Source organism: Meles meles, chromosome 3 (genome assembly GCF_922984935.1).
Source record: "Meles meles chromosome 3, mMelMel3.1 paternal haplotype, whole genome shotgun sequence".
NCBI classification, from domain to species: Eukaryota; Metazoa; Chordata; class Mammalia; order Carnivora; family Mustelidae; genus Meles; species Meles meles.
In genome coordinates, this window is record NC_060068.1 from 78,581,615 (window position 1) to 78,597,570 (window position 15,956).

Consider the following 15,956-nt stretch of genomic DNA (forward strand, 5'->3'; position numbering starts at 1 on the left):
AAATTGTAAGTATATTCTAAAACTTAAACTCCAAGAGAGGTACACCCAAAGCTTAGAAAGCAAATGATTTACAACTATGGTTTTAAAGCTCTTTCTGAAGAACACCTTAAAGAATTTGATAAAAGCCTCTCTGCAAAAATGCAAATGTCTATGCATATAAAACTTAGTATGCTACTTTATGGCACTCCATTAAAGTCCATCTATAGTTCCCCTCAATTTATAAGGAATTCACCAGCCCCAGATAAAGACCCCTTATTTAGAAAGTTATTTACAGTTTTATAAGGTTTAACTCTCAGTTTCTAAATACCATGGTCCCTTATGTGGAATTTACATTTAGCGATTTATAATAAAATTTTATTTACCCATAGCTTTAAATAAAAAAGACCCTTCTTCTAAATCCTCTGAATTCTTGTAATACTAAAAAGCAACAACAACAAAAACACCTCTGGTGTCCTTGCTCCACAAATATTAAGAATGCTCAAGATGTGTGGCCCTGAACTAGGGATGGCAGAGAGAATTCCAAGATACTGTTCAAGGCCAGTGACCTTGAGAAGTTTACAATCTAGTTGTACAGTCTGTTCTACTAAAACAAAACAAAAAATCACCTCCTTTACACAATTTACGGACCATTTTGAACAAAAACAGGTGTGGCCTTTAGGCTAAAGCCTTTAAATAGACAGGAAAAGGGATACTGGAGAAAAAAAAAAAGCAGAAAATAGACTGAGAGAAAATAAAGAAGGAAAAACACAACCAAAAGTTTAAATTTTCTAAGTAATATATACCTAAGAATGTGTTTGATTTACCAGATATACCTGGCTTGAACACCTTTATAACCGCTTCCACAAGTCAACTGCAGAATTGGGAACAAAAAAACCATTGTACTAAATTTAATAAAATCAATAGCACAAAAATTATTTCCTATATATATATAAATATATTTTCTATAAATAGTCTACCTAAAAAAGTTACTGCAAACTATTAAAATAGTAAAACATTTTAAGCAGCTAAGAAAAAAGAAAAAAACATGTTTGCCATGTTCTTACACTCCCATTATTGGGCCCATAGCAGAAGTCGCTAATTAATCCCACCACCCTTTCTCCCTACTGAGCTTCATTTCTTTCAATATAAACTTCCAGTAGATACCAGGGTGAGCACTAAACTGAATCCATTTCTTGTCCTGATAATTACTTTTCAAGTACTGTTCAAATCTACTAATTGAAGCACCAAAAATTTATATATTTAATGTCCAATGAATTCATAATAAACTTCTTTTGACTTGTCTTCCAGAACACAAAATACTCTATAAAACTTTAAATTCTGTTTGTTAACGAGAACACAACACCATGGTCAACATAACATTAGGAAAAGATATTTTTAAAAAAATGTAACCCTCCACCCCCATGGAAAAGTTCCAGAACACTGTATTTTTTGGCAGCTCTCATTTCTGACCCTATTTGAATGAAACCAGACAAAATTACTCTTTCAAAAATCAGTAAAATTAAAACTAAAGTCTACATCATGTAGAGATATAAAGTTTAGGGGTTGCCTGGGTGGCTCAGTCAGTTAAGCATCTGACTGGGTTCTAGGGTTCTAGGATTGAGCCTCTTCAGGCTCCCTGCTCAGCAGAGTCGGCTTCTGTCTCTGACCACAGGGGCCTGCCGCCCACCAGCTCGTGCACACGCTCTCTTGCTAATAAATAAAAAACTTAAAAAACAATCAAGTTCAACAAAAAATTATGAGAAAGAAATATTGATACTGTCCACATAGTTTAAAAGACATACAATATTAATCAAATCAATAGTAACAAAACTTTAAAGAGAATAGATGTGACCATTTAAAATTTACCACTTCCTTCCAAAAAGAATTATGGTAGAACACAGATTCCAGATTTAGATGATAAAGAGGGAGAAACGGGCACCTGGGTGGCTCAGTCAGTTGTGTGTCTGCCTTCCGTTCAGTTCATGATTCCAGGATTCTGAGATCAAGCTGGCCAGTGGGGCTCCCTGCTCAGTGGGGAGTCTGCTTCTCCCTCTCTCTACCCCCCACTCATGCATGCACACGCTCACTCTCTCTCTCTCTCTCTCAAATAAATAAAAAATCTTATTTAAAAAAAAAAGAAGGGAATAGAAACATCCCCAGAATTCTAGGGATCGCATTACAGGTGAGTAATGCTTAGGACAAAGTAAACTAACAGGAAGAAGTGAAAACCTGGATTCAGAAAGTTGTATGAAAGCACTGTGAGTTAATCAAGAAAAACACCCCAAATCTAGCAATGAAAAATACATACGATTCCATGGATAAACCACGAGGTACCAGCTTCCTCGCCTTAATAGGATTTGAGTCTTTTATAAACACACGCAAGGTTAACAGATGACAACACAATGTCAGGAATATAAACATCATAAAAAGGGGCATTTCCCGATGCCACCTCTAACCTCAATCGGTACTAATACCAAAAATAATAGCTTTCAGGAAGTATCTGTTAGTGCCCATGAGGAAAACTAAAGTGTATCTTTTTTTAAAAAAATATTTATTTTTAAGTAATTTCCACACCCAACATGGGACTCAAATTCACAACCCCAAGATCAAGAGCTGCACGGTCTATTGACTGAGCCAGCCAGGTGACCCAAAAACTAAAGAACATTTTAAAATACTTTTTTTCCTACTGTTCTTTGAGCAGAAGCTCTACGGTAGGCATGACCGCAAATTACGTATATCCTACAAATCACAGACCTCCTCATATATACCCATGCAGTCCTGGTACATTATTCTGTAATTTTAAGTGTAAGATGGTTTGAAAAAGCTTCGTACTACTTTTACAAGTACGAAAGTATAATAAACATTCCTGCTCAAGACCTTTCTTCTCCCTAAAACAGGAGTTAAACATCAGCCAGCTGTAAAGACTCGAGACTACTCAAAAGCCCTTAAAAATACATTCGCATGGTGCTTTTTCATTTGGATAGGCCACTCATTTGAAGGAAAATGAATTTAAAATTTGCCTAAGCCTCCAAACTACAGACGGAGACATAAAAAGAAAAAAAAGACAACTGTATTCCCTAAGACAAACTATTTTGAATAAATGAACAGGACATCAGAAAAGTAAGATTTGTATCTGAGCAGTTATTGGTGGAAAGAGAGGCAAAAGAGAGGAATGCTCAGTGTATATTTATGGGTCACCTCGTTTCTTAGTGGCTTTATTACCCACAGCACTGAGTAGAAAACACACCACTTATTATATACAGCCTATTTGATAAATGCTAAGTCTAAAGACAAAGTTTCTTCAGAGGGCCAATTAAGAAAAGTCACGGTTTTCCCACCACTGAAAGGAATTAAGGAGTTGATTGGTAAGGAGCCCATCTTCTTCCTCTTGTCCAGAAGAAAAAGTCTCCCATATGGTCACGGTCACCGCCCAGACAGAGGCTCCAGCCTCCGGCAGTGAGTAGCTACAAGCAATGACTGCAGCCCAGACTAGGTTCTTACCTCCTGAATGCGCTTCCTGGCCCGCTGAAGCACTTCTTCATAGCCCTTCTGCCGCAGCTCGCTAAGGCTTTCGTAATACTCCTCGGGATCATCTGTCTCAGTGAAAAGTACCTGGGAGAGGATCTTCCAGCCGCAGGTGTCCAGGCCATGGCCCAGGTAGACCTGGAGCTGGTAACACAGAGTGTCGATCTCCTGCTCGGTCATCTCTGGGGCGCCCCCGAACAGCACGGTCCACATGCCAGAGGGCTCCTCGGGGAATACGGGCAGGCACTGCTCCAGCTGCGAGTTCACAGAACACAGCTGCTGGTGCACAGCACGCAGATCCTGGAAGGAGAAGAGCCCGGCCCAGCTACACTCCTCGGCTGGGGACTCCAGCTCTATGGTGGAAGGCGGCTGCTCCGCGTCCGACAACGCCAGGGCTGCCGGGGCCACCTCGTCCTCCTTCACCATTTCCAACACCTCTATCTCCTCGGAGACCGCCCCGCAAGCGCTCACTACTCGCACGGAGGACAACGGGGCCTCTCTGGGCGCCGGCGGGGCCGCTGCTACAGCGGCCCCCGCCACACCTTTGCCTTCAGATCCCCTTCGGACCGGGCTGGTCTTGGCCCGCACTGGGCTCCTGAGGGGGCTCTCCGCCCCTTTGCCGGCGGGACACCGCAGCAGCAGGTCCCCACGAAGGCTGCGCGCGCTCCGCGGAGAGCCGCCCTCCGCCCAGGCCGCGCTCCTCCGGGGCCCCGGGCTTCTACCCAGAGTCGCAGAGGCCGTGGCTTCGGGCCGGCTCTTGCCAGCTGGGCTGCCTGGCACGCGGGTCCCGTCGGACGCGGGTGCTCCGGGCTCAGCGCCCCCTCGTGCCCCTGCCTGCTCCCGGGAGCCGCTCCTCTGCCTCTGGGCCGTCCGGTTGTGGCAGGTTATGGCAAACTTGCCCTCAATCTCGTTCCAGGCCACAATGAAGACGAACTTGTGCTTCTCGCGCTCGTCGAACACATGGGGCCTCACGGCCACCCAGTCCGACTCGAGCGTCTCCTCCAGCGCGAACGACATGGTGGCTCCGGTGCCAGGCCGCGGGGGAGGCGCCGCTGGCCCTGCCCGCTCGAAGACTCACCGGCTGGCTGCACCGCGCCCCCCGCTCACCCTCGATGGGCGCCTTCGGCCATCTTAGCGCGCCAGCCGGCTCTCCCCTCTTGCTCACCCGGCCCTCCTCACTTGAACCCGCCGCGCTCCTTTGTGGCGCGGCTCGCAGGAAAGACAATACGCGTCCCCGGAGCAGGTAGTTCACATGGTCACGTGCGGCTGGATCTGTTTACAAGCCCGGTGCTGCGGCAGCGCCTCACGCCCGTCCCGGCAGCCCCCAGCGCGAGGCCGCGGTGCTGCGTCTGCGGCTCTCTGAAGGTGAGGAGCGGGTCCCGCGGGGCCAGGCAGGCCGGTAGGCGGTAGGAGCCGGCGATGTGTACGTCTCCGCCGCTCGCCCAGGCCGATCTCCCCGCCCCTCCTCCTTCTCCTCCTCTTCCCGACCGCCCGGAGCCGGCCTGACGGATAGACGCGTCTCCTAAACTCTGAGCCTCAGTATCGCCACAATGTTGCCATTTGGCTGCTGACGTAGGCTGCTCCACGAGGGACGTAAACACGGGCACGTGCCGCACGCTGGTGACGCGGCGGCGGCGGCGCGCACACCCCGCCCGCGCGCGGCGGCTCAGCCCCTCCCCGTCCCCCGTCCCCCGCCCCCGCCCGCGAGCCGCCGCGCGCGCGACTCCTGCCTTCCGCGCAGCCTCCTTCCTCAGCAGCTGGAGCAGGCTCTCCACAGATGGCAGGTTGGGAAGACGGTGAGTGTGGTACGTGTGTCTTGGGGGACAAGTGGCTTCTGAGCCCCGGGGGAAGTCGGTATATGTAACCCCTCTATTCAGAAAGTGCTCTGTAACATCACATGGACTATGTGCTAAACTTTATTGGGATACCCCAGACTGTTGAATTCTCCTCTAATACCCTTGAGACACGATTTAAGATGTGAAAGGGAGGTGTCTGAAGACAGCCAATAGAACTCCAAAACCAAATTAAGTAAGTGAAAATTCAGTCATGTCCTAATAGGATGAGTGTTTACATTTCAGTTCATCGGCGCTTTATTGCTTCAGGTTTCGTCATTGTGTACTGTTCTGGGAACCTCGTTTCGAGGTCATTGGCTTAAGTCCTTTTGAAGTTGGATTCAATTATCTAGAGACCTCAGAATGCACAAAGAAAAAAAATCATGTAAATCTGAAGAATTTTGCTGTTTATATATATTTTTCTTTTTTTAAATATTTTATTCATTTGACAGAGAGAAATCACAACTAGGCAGAGATGCAGGCAGAGAGAGAGGAGGAAGCAGGCTCCCTGTCGAGCAGAGAGTCCGATGTGGGGCTCGATCCCAGGACTCTGAGATCATGACCTGAGCCGAAGGCAGAGGCTTTAACCCACTGAGCCACCCAGGCACCCCTATATATTTTTTTCATTAAAAAGTGAAACACATTTTTTAAATTGCTAGGTGGATCTTATAATCTAGTTTATATTATAGTCATTCTCTTTACTGTTAGCTCCTGATTCATAGTACAGGTGTTCTGCATCCACAGTAAAGTACAATGGGAATTATTCTTTTACTTTCATACGTGTTTCTCAAATTATGCAAAACCACTTGGATTAAAGATGCATTGTTAGCTACACTTACTTCAATATACTGGCATCCAAATAAACAATCTAAATTTTTAGCCCTGTCACTCAGGTGGACATTATAGACTTATAGATCTGCTTGGACCAGAAAAAATATATATATTACTTTGGGCAGGATGAGGAAAAAGGGGAAAGGACAGGTTTTTTAAATGTTCTTTTACAATTCTTTATGTAGAACCACAAATTTGCAAAGCCTGTAACTGAACATGTCCCAACTCTCAAATGCAAATCAGAGATAAAACTTTCGAAATCTGAATCACCAGCTAAACAACAGATAACATATCAAGGAAAACTTACCTGTCTTTTCTGCTAAAAAGGTACCACTAAAAGTTTTTCATAAAAAGTGATGACATGATCACTAGCTCTCTTCTAATAGATTATAGATTACTTTGAATACCAATAATGAACCCTAAAAGAATGCTTATAGGAAATATTTTTATTTACATATAAAAACTGCAATATCTATCCACAGATACTAAATTATGTCTTCTCACAATAGTGCTAGAAAAAACCGTTTCGTGGCCACACAGGTTTTAAATATTTTTTTCCAAAGACTCTGACCTCTGTGTTTTGTCAAAGGGGTTGTTCAGTGTATCTCATTTCCTCTATCTTAGTAATTGTTATCCTAGAAATGAAGAGAAACAAACCAAAATTCCCATGGCAGTTTACTGTAGTACTCTACAATTCTTTTTTTTTTTTTTTTAAGATTTTATTTACTTATTTGTCAGACAAGTAGGCAGAGAGTCAGGCAGAGACAGAGGAGGAAGCAGGCTCCCTGCTGAGCTGAGAGCCTGATGCGGGGCTCTATCCCAGGACCCTGGGATCATGACCTGAGCCGAAGGCAGAGGCTTTAACCCACTGAGCCACCCAGGCATCCCTCTACAATTCTTTATCTAGCTGTGTATTTGATTGTCAAGTTAGATCTCTGAGTGCAAAAATTACTCTCTAGGAATAAGTAACACCACAGAAAGCCACATACACCTTACCAGCTTTGAAAAGGCTTGAAAATAATTTTCTGTGTGAATGTATTGAAGATTGCAAGGTAATCTGGGAAGTGCTTGAACTCTTTAGGCTTTTTATAAAAACTGTAATCATTTACATAGCAGCTTTCAAATTACATAGGATTTTCTTGCACATTTTAATTTTATCCTCACAACAGTCATATAATGTACTTAGGAAAGGGATAAGTTTAATTTTACATGTGAGAAAACAGCAGTTCTGATTATTTAGTCACACATTCCAGGACTAAGAACAGGGAATGAATGAATGAATGAATGAATGAATGAGGCTCAGGGGCCTAATGGATGCATCTGTCCTAATTAGATTCTTTCAGAAAGAGACACTAAAAAGAAGTTCAAAATGTAGAAGTTTATGAGGGTTAATGCTTATAAAAGAAAGGGGGCAGAAGCAGGATTGCGCAGACTACCCCAACAGGGAGCTCCAGAGCAAAGATTATTCCTTAAAGAGATTCCCCCATTGAGTAAAAATGATAAGGCCTTGCCCAGTCATTGACTTGGGACCACCTTGAGAAAAACATTGGATGATAACCTGAAGCTGACTCTGAAACACAAACAGCTAGGCACTCAGCCAACCACATTCCTTATAGATATGATTTTTTTTTTCAAATTTATTCAATTATTTTGGAGAGAGAGCAAGAGTGGAAGGGACAGAGGAAGTGGGAGAGAGAATCTCAAGCAGACTCCCTACTGAGCACAGTAGGGCTCCATCACATCACATCAAATCACATCACAGTGGGGCTCCATCTCATGACCCCGAGATCACAACCTGAGCCAAAACCAAGAGTTAGATGCTTAACCGACTGTATACCACCCAGTCACGCCAGAGCAAGTCTTTTCTTAAAGGATGATGTGATTGCCACATCTCTACATCTGGTACAGTTTACCTTGTGTGCTCCATGGATCCACTTCATAACATATTTGGGTAGCAGCTCTGCTCTGGTCAGCCCCTCTTCCTGAGGGCAAATTGAGAAGAGGCAAACTGTAACCTCCACTGCTATGGTCAGTCTCGTGGCCAAAACTGGTACTCATCATCTCTCTTCTCCACAGTCTATTCTAAAGTCCCTCACTCTGCTAACTTAGTGGTTCACATGGTGGTGTTTCCTAAACTCTTATTCCTGAGGAGTCTGAACTCCTGGTGACCTTACCCATGTATAGCCTCCATTACTACATCATTACATTTGTCACAATTAGGCGAGAGCATACCAAGAGGCATCTAGGGGGCCACCAGAGTTCAATGTACATTCCTCCCTGCTTCCATCATGTAACATAGCCCTGCCTCCTCTCACTGATCAGTGTTGTTTTTTTTTTAAAGATTTTATTTATTTATTTGACAGAGAGAGATCACAAGTAGACAGAGAGGCAGGCAGAGAGACAGAGAGGGAAGCAGGCTCCCCGCTGAGCAGAGAGCCCCATGTGGTCCTCTCCCAGGACCCCGAGATCATGACCTGAGCTGAAGGCAGTGGCTTAACCCACTGAGCCACCCAGGTGCTCCTCACTGATCAGTATTAACTACCCCTGACAAGGTGGTGATTCCTCTTCTTGCCTGCTACTTTCTGACCACAAAGAGCCCAAAGTGTAGCTGTAGCTTCTGGGTCAATGAGATCTTTACTATCTCATGACAAGAACATACCCATTTTGAAGATCAGGACCTCTCACCTTAACAGAATTCAGTTGGTCACTCAAAATGATGCTGAGGCCACTCCTGCTTCCACTCCTTGGTTCCTGGACCCATGTATTCTTCCTTTTGGGGACATAGTGCTACATGAAGTTCTGTAATTCAGTGTTATACATGCTTTGGAGAATGGTACCCCCATTCTTGCAGGGTGTTGCTTCTGAGCTGGTGCTGCAGCTGTGCCTTTATCATGCCATGAACACTCTATTTAGCCAGCAGCTTCTGGATGTCACAGTATGTGACATGACTAGTGGATCTGTAAAATGAGTTCCCTGATTAGATACTATATTGTTTCGTGTCTGTAAATCAGGCATTCTGTAAGGGACTTGATCATGCTGAGAGGAAAGGCAAACCCATACCCACATTAAGTTTCTATTCCTATGAGAAAAACCACTGCCTCTTCCTGGATGAAAATGGTCCCAAGTAGTCCATTTGCTGCCAAGTGACCAGTTAGCCTCATTAAGGAAGAGTGCCATACTGGTGGCCCAGTGTTGGTGTCTGTTGCTGGTATGTTGATCACTCAAAGCAGGCAGTCACTAGATTGGCCTTCATAAGTGGAAGTTGTGTTTTTTGACCCAATGCTAAGCCTCCATCTCTTTCACTGTGGTCATGTCATCTGTTTGCCTATCATGCCAGTGAATGTCAACTAGTCAAGTTACTTTGTCTGCTTGGTCATTTGGTTCCCAGACCATGTAAACACTTTCTGGTGGGTATTAAAATACAGTATAACAATCTTTACACCTTATTCCCACTCTCATATGTCTGTGTACATGTCTTTTTTCCAGACTTCCTCTTCTGTAATATTTGAATTTTTCTCCTTCCAGGACCCAGACCATTCCCCATTGGTGGGAGCTCATATGTGTTTTGACTTTAGGCCACTTTCCCTTTCATATGAAGTGGATGACCGGATGCATCTCCTGAAGCTGTGCACATCTGGAATATTTATCTTTCACAAATTGTCTCATCACAGGGCACTTGGGTAGCTCAGTCGGTTAAGCATCTGACTCTTGATTTCCACTCAGGTCACAATCTCAGAGTCGTGAGATGGACAGCCCTATGTGGGCTCCATGATGGGCGTGGGACCTGCTTAAGATTCTCTCTCCCTCTCTCTGCTCCTCTGACCCCACCCTCTTGCCCTCTCTTAAAAAACAAACAAACAAAACCCAAATTGTCTCATCACTATTTTTCATAGCCACGCTAAATAAGTTATATAATGCAGACAGCATCCACTTTTGATTTTCACCTAATGCCAAATCAACCCATCCATAAACCAAGCTGTAGGGGCTGGGGGGGGGGGTTCCCTCCTTCTTCACCTGATTGAGTGGGAGGTCCCTACTGTCATTGGTATGAGCTCAGAAGGGACACGCCTACACAGTGGATGCCATGATAGGACACAGTAGATGCCATGAGGTTCTAGACGCTCTCTTCATGGCTCTTGCAGTATGATTTCTTCCTGCTCATACTCAGGCTCAGATGTACCATTTCCATCTTAAGATCGATCGCTACTGGGCCCATCTTACTTTACGACTTATTCCCAACAGATGATGGACTGTCCTGGACTTGTGGCTGCTTGCTGTCCCAAAGTCAAGCATTCCAGCTCTGTCAGAGCACCTTAGCATGCTAGGAGCTGTTTTTAAAAAGGTACATAACCCTCTGCTGCAGACAGTATAACCTTGCTCCATAATCCCAGGAGCCAGAGTTATGATTCTTCCCCTGGGACTTGTCATAAACTTCATACCATCTCCTTTTCTACCATTAACATCTCAAATACCATTGAATGATTAGGTCATTTGTTCTAAAGAGAAGGTCTACTTGCTCTACAGCTAGGAATGTTGTCTCCAAAGCTCAAAAAGGCTTAATAGTTGGGGCGCCTGGGTGGCTCAGTTGGTTAAGTGTCTGCCTTCGGTTCAAGTCATGATTCCAGAGTCCCAGAATCAAGCCCCACATCAGGCTTCCTGCTCAGTGGGTAGTCTACTTCTCCCTCGGACCCTCCTCCATCTCGTGCTCTCTCTCTCTCACTTGAATAGATAAATAAAATCTAGAAGAAGAAAAAAAAAGAAAGCCTAATAGTCATTGTACTTCACTCATTGTAATAGTGGATGCATAATACAGCAATTTGCCCCTTACTTTGAAGGGAATGCCCTGGCATTCACCTGATTATGGGATATGCAGAACTTTACTAAATTGGCAAGTACCTGAATTTTTGTAGAGTCTCTCTCCCTCCCTTTGGGGTACACTTGTCTTACCAATTCTCCAACACACTAGTACCCTCTTACTTATTCCTCTGCCAGATCATCATGATGTCGTCAATGTAATGAATCAGTAGGATATTCTGTAATATGTCCAGATGGTCCAGATGTCTTCAGGCTACATTATGACAGATGGTGGGAAAGTTAACACAGCCCTGCAGCAAAGTGTTTCTGATCTTTCCTGACCAAGATAGAAGATTATACATTCACCAACCCAGTGGCTGCATACTACATACCAGAGACCATATTATCTGTCCTCACAAAGAAAATACATCTGGCTAGGCAGCTGTGATCAGGGCTATTTCTTGGTTGAGCTAGCAATAGTCTCCAGGATCCATCTGGTTTCTGCAAGGACCAGACCAGCAAATTAAAGAGAGATATGCTAGGGACCCATCAGGCCTGCATCTTTAAGAGTGGCACTAATCTCTACCATCCCTCTCAAGGGTTACACCATTTTTTGTTCACTATCTTGATGGAAGGGGGGCAGTTTCTGGGGGTTCCTGCTTGGCCTTCCACACATTGATAGCTCTCACCAACAGGCCCAATGTGTGGGTTACTTCAATCACCACATATGCCAATCCCAATTATATAGTGGAGGACTAGGAAAATGAGTACCAGATGAGTTCCCAGACCAAGTGGGCCCAGACTTTTGCTAAGACTCTTTCTGTTACCTGGCTCTTGTATGTATATCCTCATTGTAACACAGAGCCTGTGATAAGTTTTGGGTCAGTGATATCAGTGCCAACTTGGACCCTGATCTTCAACAGTGCTTGAAATGTCTGAATGTTTTCCTTTCCCCAGTGAACAGACACTCGAGTACCTGGTCTAGATCCCATTGGGGAAGCCCTGGGGAAATCATTATGTATTTCATTATTATGTCATACATCATTATACATGATGTATACATTATTGTGTATGAGGGCCCTTCTCCCTCAGATCTAACTACCTTATCAGTGAGTGCCAGATTTGAAAACTGAAAACTATTTCAGTTTCAGAAACTGGGCAAGAGACTTTGGGCGTAACTTCCTTCAACTTCCCACTCATCCACTCTTGCTCTGTGTGGACTATGTATATTAAGCAGTGTGTTTTGATTGCTCAGCGATTTTTGCCCTCAAGACTGTTCTATTAACCTCCCATAACTGTAGACACTGTGACCCTCTGTCTTCTGATGGTGAAATGCTACCACCAGGGCCCCCTCATCCTCATGCTATCAGTGAGCCAAATTCTACAACTGCTTCTTGTGCCATTGATCTGGCCTAGAGGAGAGCCGCACTACACTTTGTAGTGATGCTGGGGCCCCATGTACCAGATCATTTCTAACACCCTCAGTGAATGATGAATCCTTTGGGCCTTCCTGGGGAACATATTTCTTCTCCTGGCCTCATGTAACATTTAAGTTGTCATCACTTATATCCTTGAGTTAAGTTCTAAATATTTATATCCTAAATCTTTGGACACAGTCATTTCTTTTTTCATTCTTAATGACCTATCTAGAGAATCCCTGGAACCCATACACTTAACCACTGTGCTCCTTAGGATCCTCCAAGCAGATTCCAAGATGAGAGTAGATGAGCAAAAGATTTTGGGGGTGGGGTGAATACCAATGAGGGAAAATGGAGAGGAAGCCAGAGCTAGGGGGAGAAGGGGTAAATCATGATGGAGAGAGGGGAAAAAGGAAGTTTGAACAGAAAGTATCTTAGAGTGCAGGGTAGTCTAAGAAAGTTTTCACTAGGCCAGTGGGGGAGTCCTCAAGCCCTGTCCCCTGTCAGAGGAGTTTCCTGTCTCCCTGCCTCACTCAGTCATTGGCTAGGAGCAGCCTGTGGGAAGTGTGGTGGATTCATAACACAGCAGCATGGCCTGTGAGTATTATGCTTGGAGATCTGAGAGCACATTCTCATGGCTGCCGCAAACACCATCTGTGCTTTAAAAAAAACTTGGTACTATTTATTCATTGATTCGTGACACATTGAGGACACAAATATGAGTACGATGTAGTGCTCACACTCTGGCAATTGGCATCAGTTTGACTGGATTATGAATAATTTTCAGAAATTAGGAATAAGACATAGATTGCCAGAATCTCCTGAGGCAGATCTTCAGGCTAAAGCTTCATTATTTTGTTTGAAACTGTTTGAAATTCCTGAGTAGGTTCTAAGCTTAACCAGTAAATGGGGTTTCGATTCTTCCACACTTGCCCTGGAAGCTAAAACTGTACCTGAAAATTCTGTGGCTTTGGAAAACATCTGAATTAGTGTGGGATTATGGCACAATGCTAATATATGGTGAAATTTGGTGTTGAATACATAAATGCTTATTGCATTATTTTTTCTGTATTTTCTGTATTTTATTTTTTCAAAAGATTGTATTTATTTATTTGAGAGAGAGAGAGAGCACATGAGCCTGAGCAGGGGGAAGGGCCAGAGGAAGAGGAAGAAGCAAACTCTTCCTGCTCTGAGCAGAGAGCCCCATGGGAGCTAGATCCCAGGATCCCAGGATCGTGACCTGAGCTGAAGGCAGACGCTTAACTGACTGAGCCACTCAGGCACCCATTTTTTCTGTATTTCAAAAATAGTTCCTAATAAAATTAATAATTTAAAAAATACCATTCAGTCCTTAAAATTAATCACAGCTACCCATATTAACATGGATATATTTCAAAAACAATGTTGAAGGAAAAAAGAAGAACTTGCAGTCGGGTATATATGTTATGAGTCCATTTCAATATATCTTTTTTAATGTTATTTATTTATTTGAGAGAGAGCACAAACAGAGGAGAGGAAGAAGCAGGCTCCCTGCCAAGCAGGGAGCTGGATTCGGGGCCCGACAGGATCCCAGGACCACCACCCGAACCAAAGGCAGACACACAACCAACTTAGCCACCTTGGCGCCCCACCATTTCAATTTTTTTTTTTTTTTAAAGATTTTATTTATCTATTTGACAGAGAGAGAGATCACAAGTAGGCAGAGAGGCAGACAGAGAGAGAGGAGGAAGCAGGCTCCCTGCGGAGCAGAGAGCCCTATGCGGGGCTCGATCCCAGGACCCTGAGATCATGACCTGAGCCGAAGGCAGCGGCTTAATCCACTGAGCCACCCAGGCGCCCCTCAATTTTTTTTTAAATAAGCAAAGTGACAGTCTATATTATTTACAGATATATACTTATGTGGTAAAATATATATGTATATATTTTAAAATGTGAGGGCAGGACACACACCAAGATCCAGATAGTTTTCCTTGGAGGAGAGAAAGAGATGAATAGGATTGGGGAGGGATACAAAGAGGATTTCCAAATATTCACATTGGCTAAATCTGGGCATTGAGTGCATGGGTGTTTGTTATATTACACTTGGTACTTCTTGGTATACTTATGATGGTTCATATTTTGAAAGGAATTAAACATTGCATTCCAATTGTCTTTTCTTTGGTTATAACAAAAGTAGCCATGTAAGAATATGCCACCGTTTGACTGGTGTGAAAAGGAAAGGAAAAGAAAGTCTTCTATAAATCCGCACTTGCCATTTTTTCCCAAAATATCCTTTGCTGCACCCATTTTTCAAAACACCGACTTGATGTCACTGATTAAAACTGCTCCCCTAGGGGTGGCTGTGTGGCTCAGTGGGTTAAGCCTCTGCCTTCAGCTCAGATCCCAGAGTCCTGGAATCGAGCCCCCACATCGGACTCTCTGCTCAGCAAGGAACCTGCTTCCCTTCCTCTCTCTCTGCCTGCCTCTCTACTTGTGATCTCTGTCAAATAAATAAATGAAGTGGCTCAGTGGGTTGAGCCGCTGCCTTCGGCTCGGGTCATGGTCTCGGGGTCCTGGGATCGAGTCCCGCATCGGGCTCTCTGCTCAGCGGGGAGCCTGTTTCCCTCTCTCTCTCTCTGCCTGCCTCTCTATCTACTTGTGATCTCTCTCTGTCAAATAAATAAATAAATCTTTAAAAAAAAAAAAAACAGAACTGCTCCCCCAATGCTTATGTGCCCACTTATTTCTGTGGGTGCTAAACCTGCATTGCTGTGGTGGAGAAACATACTGGTGTAGTCAATCACAGAAAGTTAAAGAATAATCATGGTTGTAGTTAATTCTCCTACAGGCAAATCCTAGATTCTGCCTCTGTCCCCACTGATTAAAATTCCAGATGTTAAATTTATGGAGAAAGAATATTAAGTGATAACTATTTCATTCCTTTATATTACCTGCTCTCTGATCTTTATTAATTCCCATATCTCTGATTTGCACAGTTGCCATCCCTTCATAGGGATTTTGTTGTTGTCTTTTTATTCAACTTCAGTTAGTATTTCTGTGTACCCACCTAGTGTAGTATAGTTTTCCAGCTTGATAATATACTTCAGTTTATTTAGCCTTAATGCTATTGTTGAATTTTTGAGATTTTTCCAACTTCCCAGTATTATAAATATTGTTTCTATGACCATCTTTGTATGAAGTACTTTTTTTTCTTTCTGGTTATTTCCTTGAGGTATAATCTGAAAGTGGAATTAGGCCAAAGGGTATGAATAGAGTATGAGTATGACCCTAAATTCATACTCCATTATAATATCAATTCACTGTAAGCCCAACAATACTGGATTTACACATTTTAATACATCTTAAAACTTTAAGTAGGTATATAATGAGTGTTAAGTGTTACCTAATTAAAAATCCTTTCAGATGCTTTTTAATTTTTTTTCTTTTTGGTCTAATCATTGTGGAAAAATAAAATCAAGCAAGTGAAATTGCCCTCTAAACCTCCACCCCTTATGGACTCCAAGTGCCAGTTTGGTTTCTATTCTTTCATGTTATTTTAAAAGCATGGCGACAGTTTCATTCTTGAGACTTCAGGCAA

At 43.6% G+C, this 15,956-nt stretch overlaps 1 protein-coding gene across 1 annotated transcript in view; it reads right to left on the reverse strand.

Annotated features, from left to right (window-relative positions):
* The window catches only part of JMY (junction mediating and regulatory protein, p53 cofactor), a 111,673-nt gene extending 107,010 nt beyond the window's left edge, over window positions 1–4,663 (reverse strand). Inside the window, 1 exon segment of the mRNA XM_045999261.1 lies at window positions 3,481–4,663. Within this exon segment, the coding sequence (XP_045855217.1) occupies window positions 3,481–4,521 (1,041 nt within the window). The 5' untranslated portion in view covers window positions 4,522–4,663.
* Between the last annotated feature and the right edge of the window lie 11,293 nt (window positions 4,664–15,956).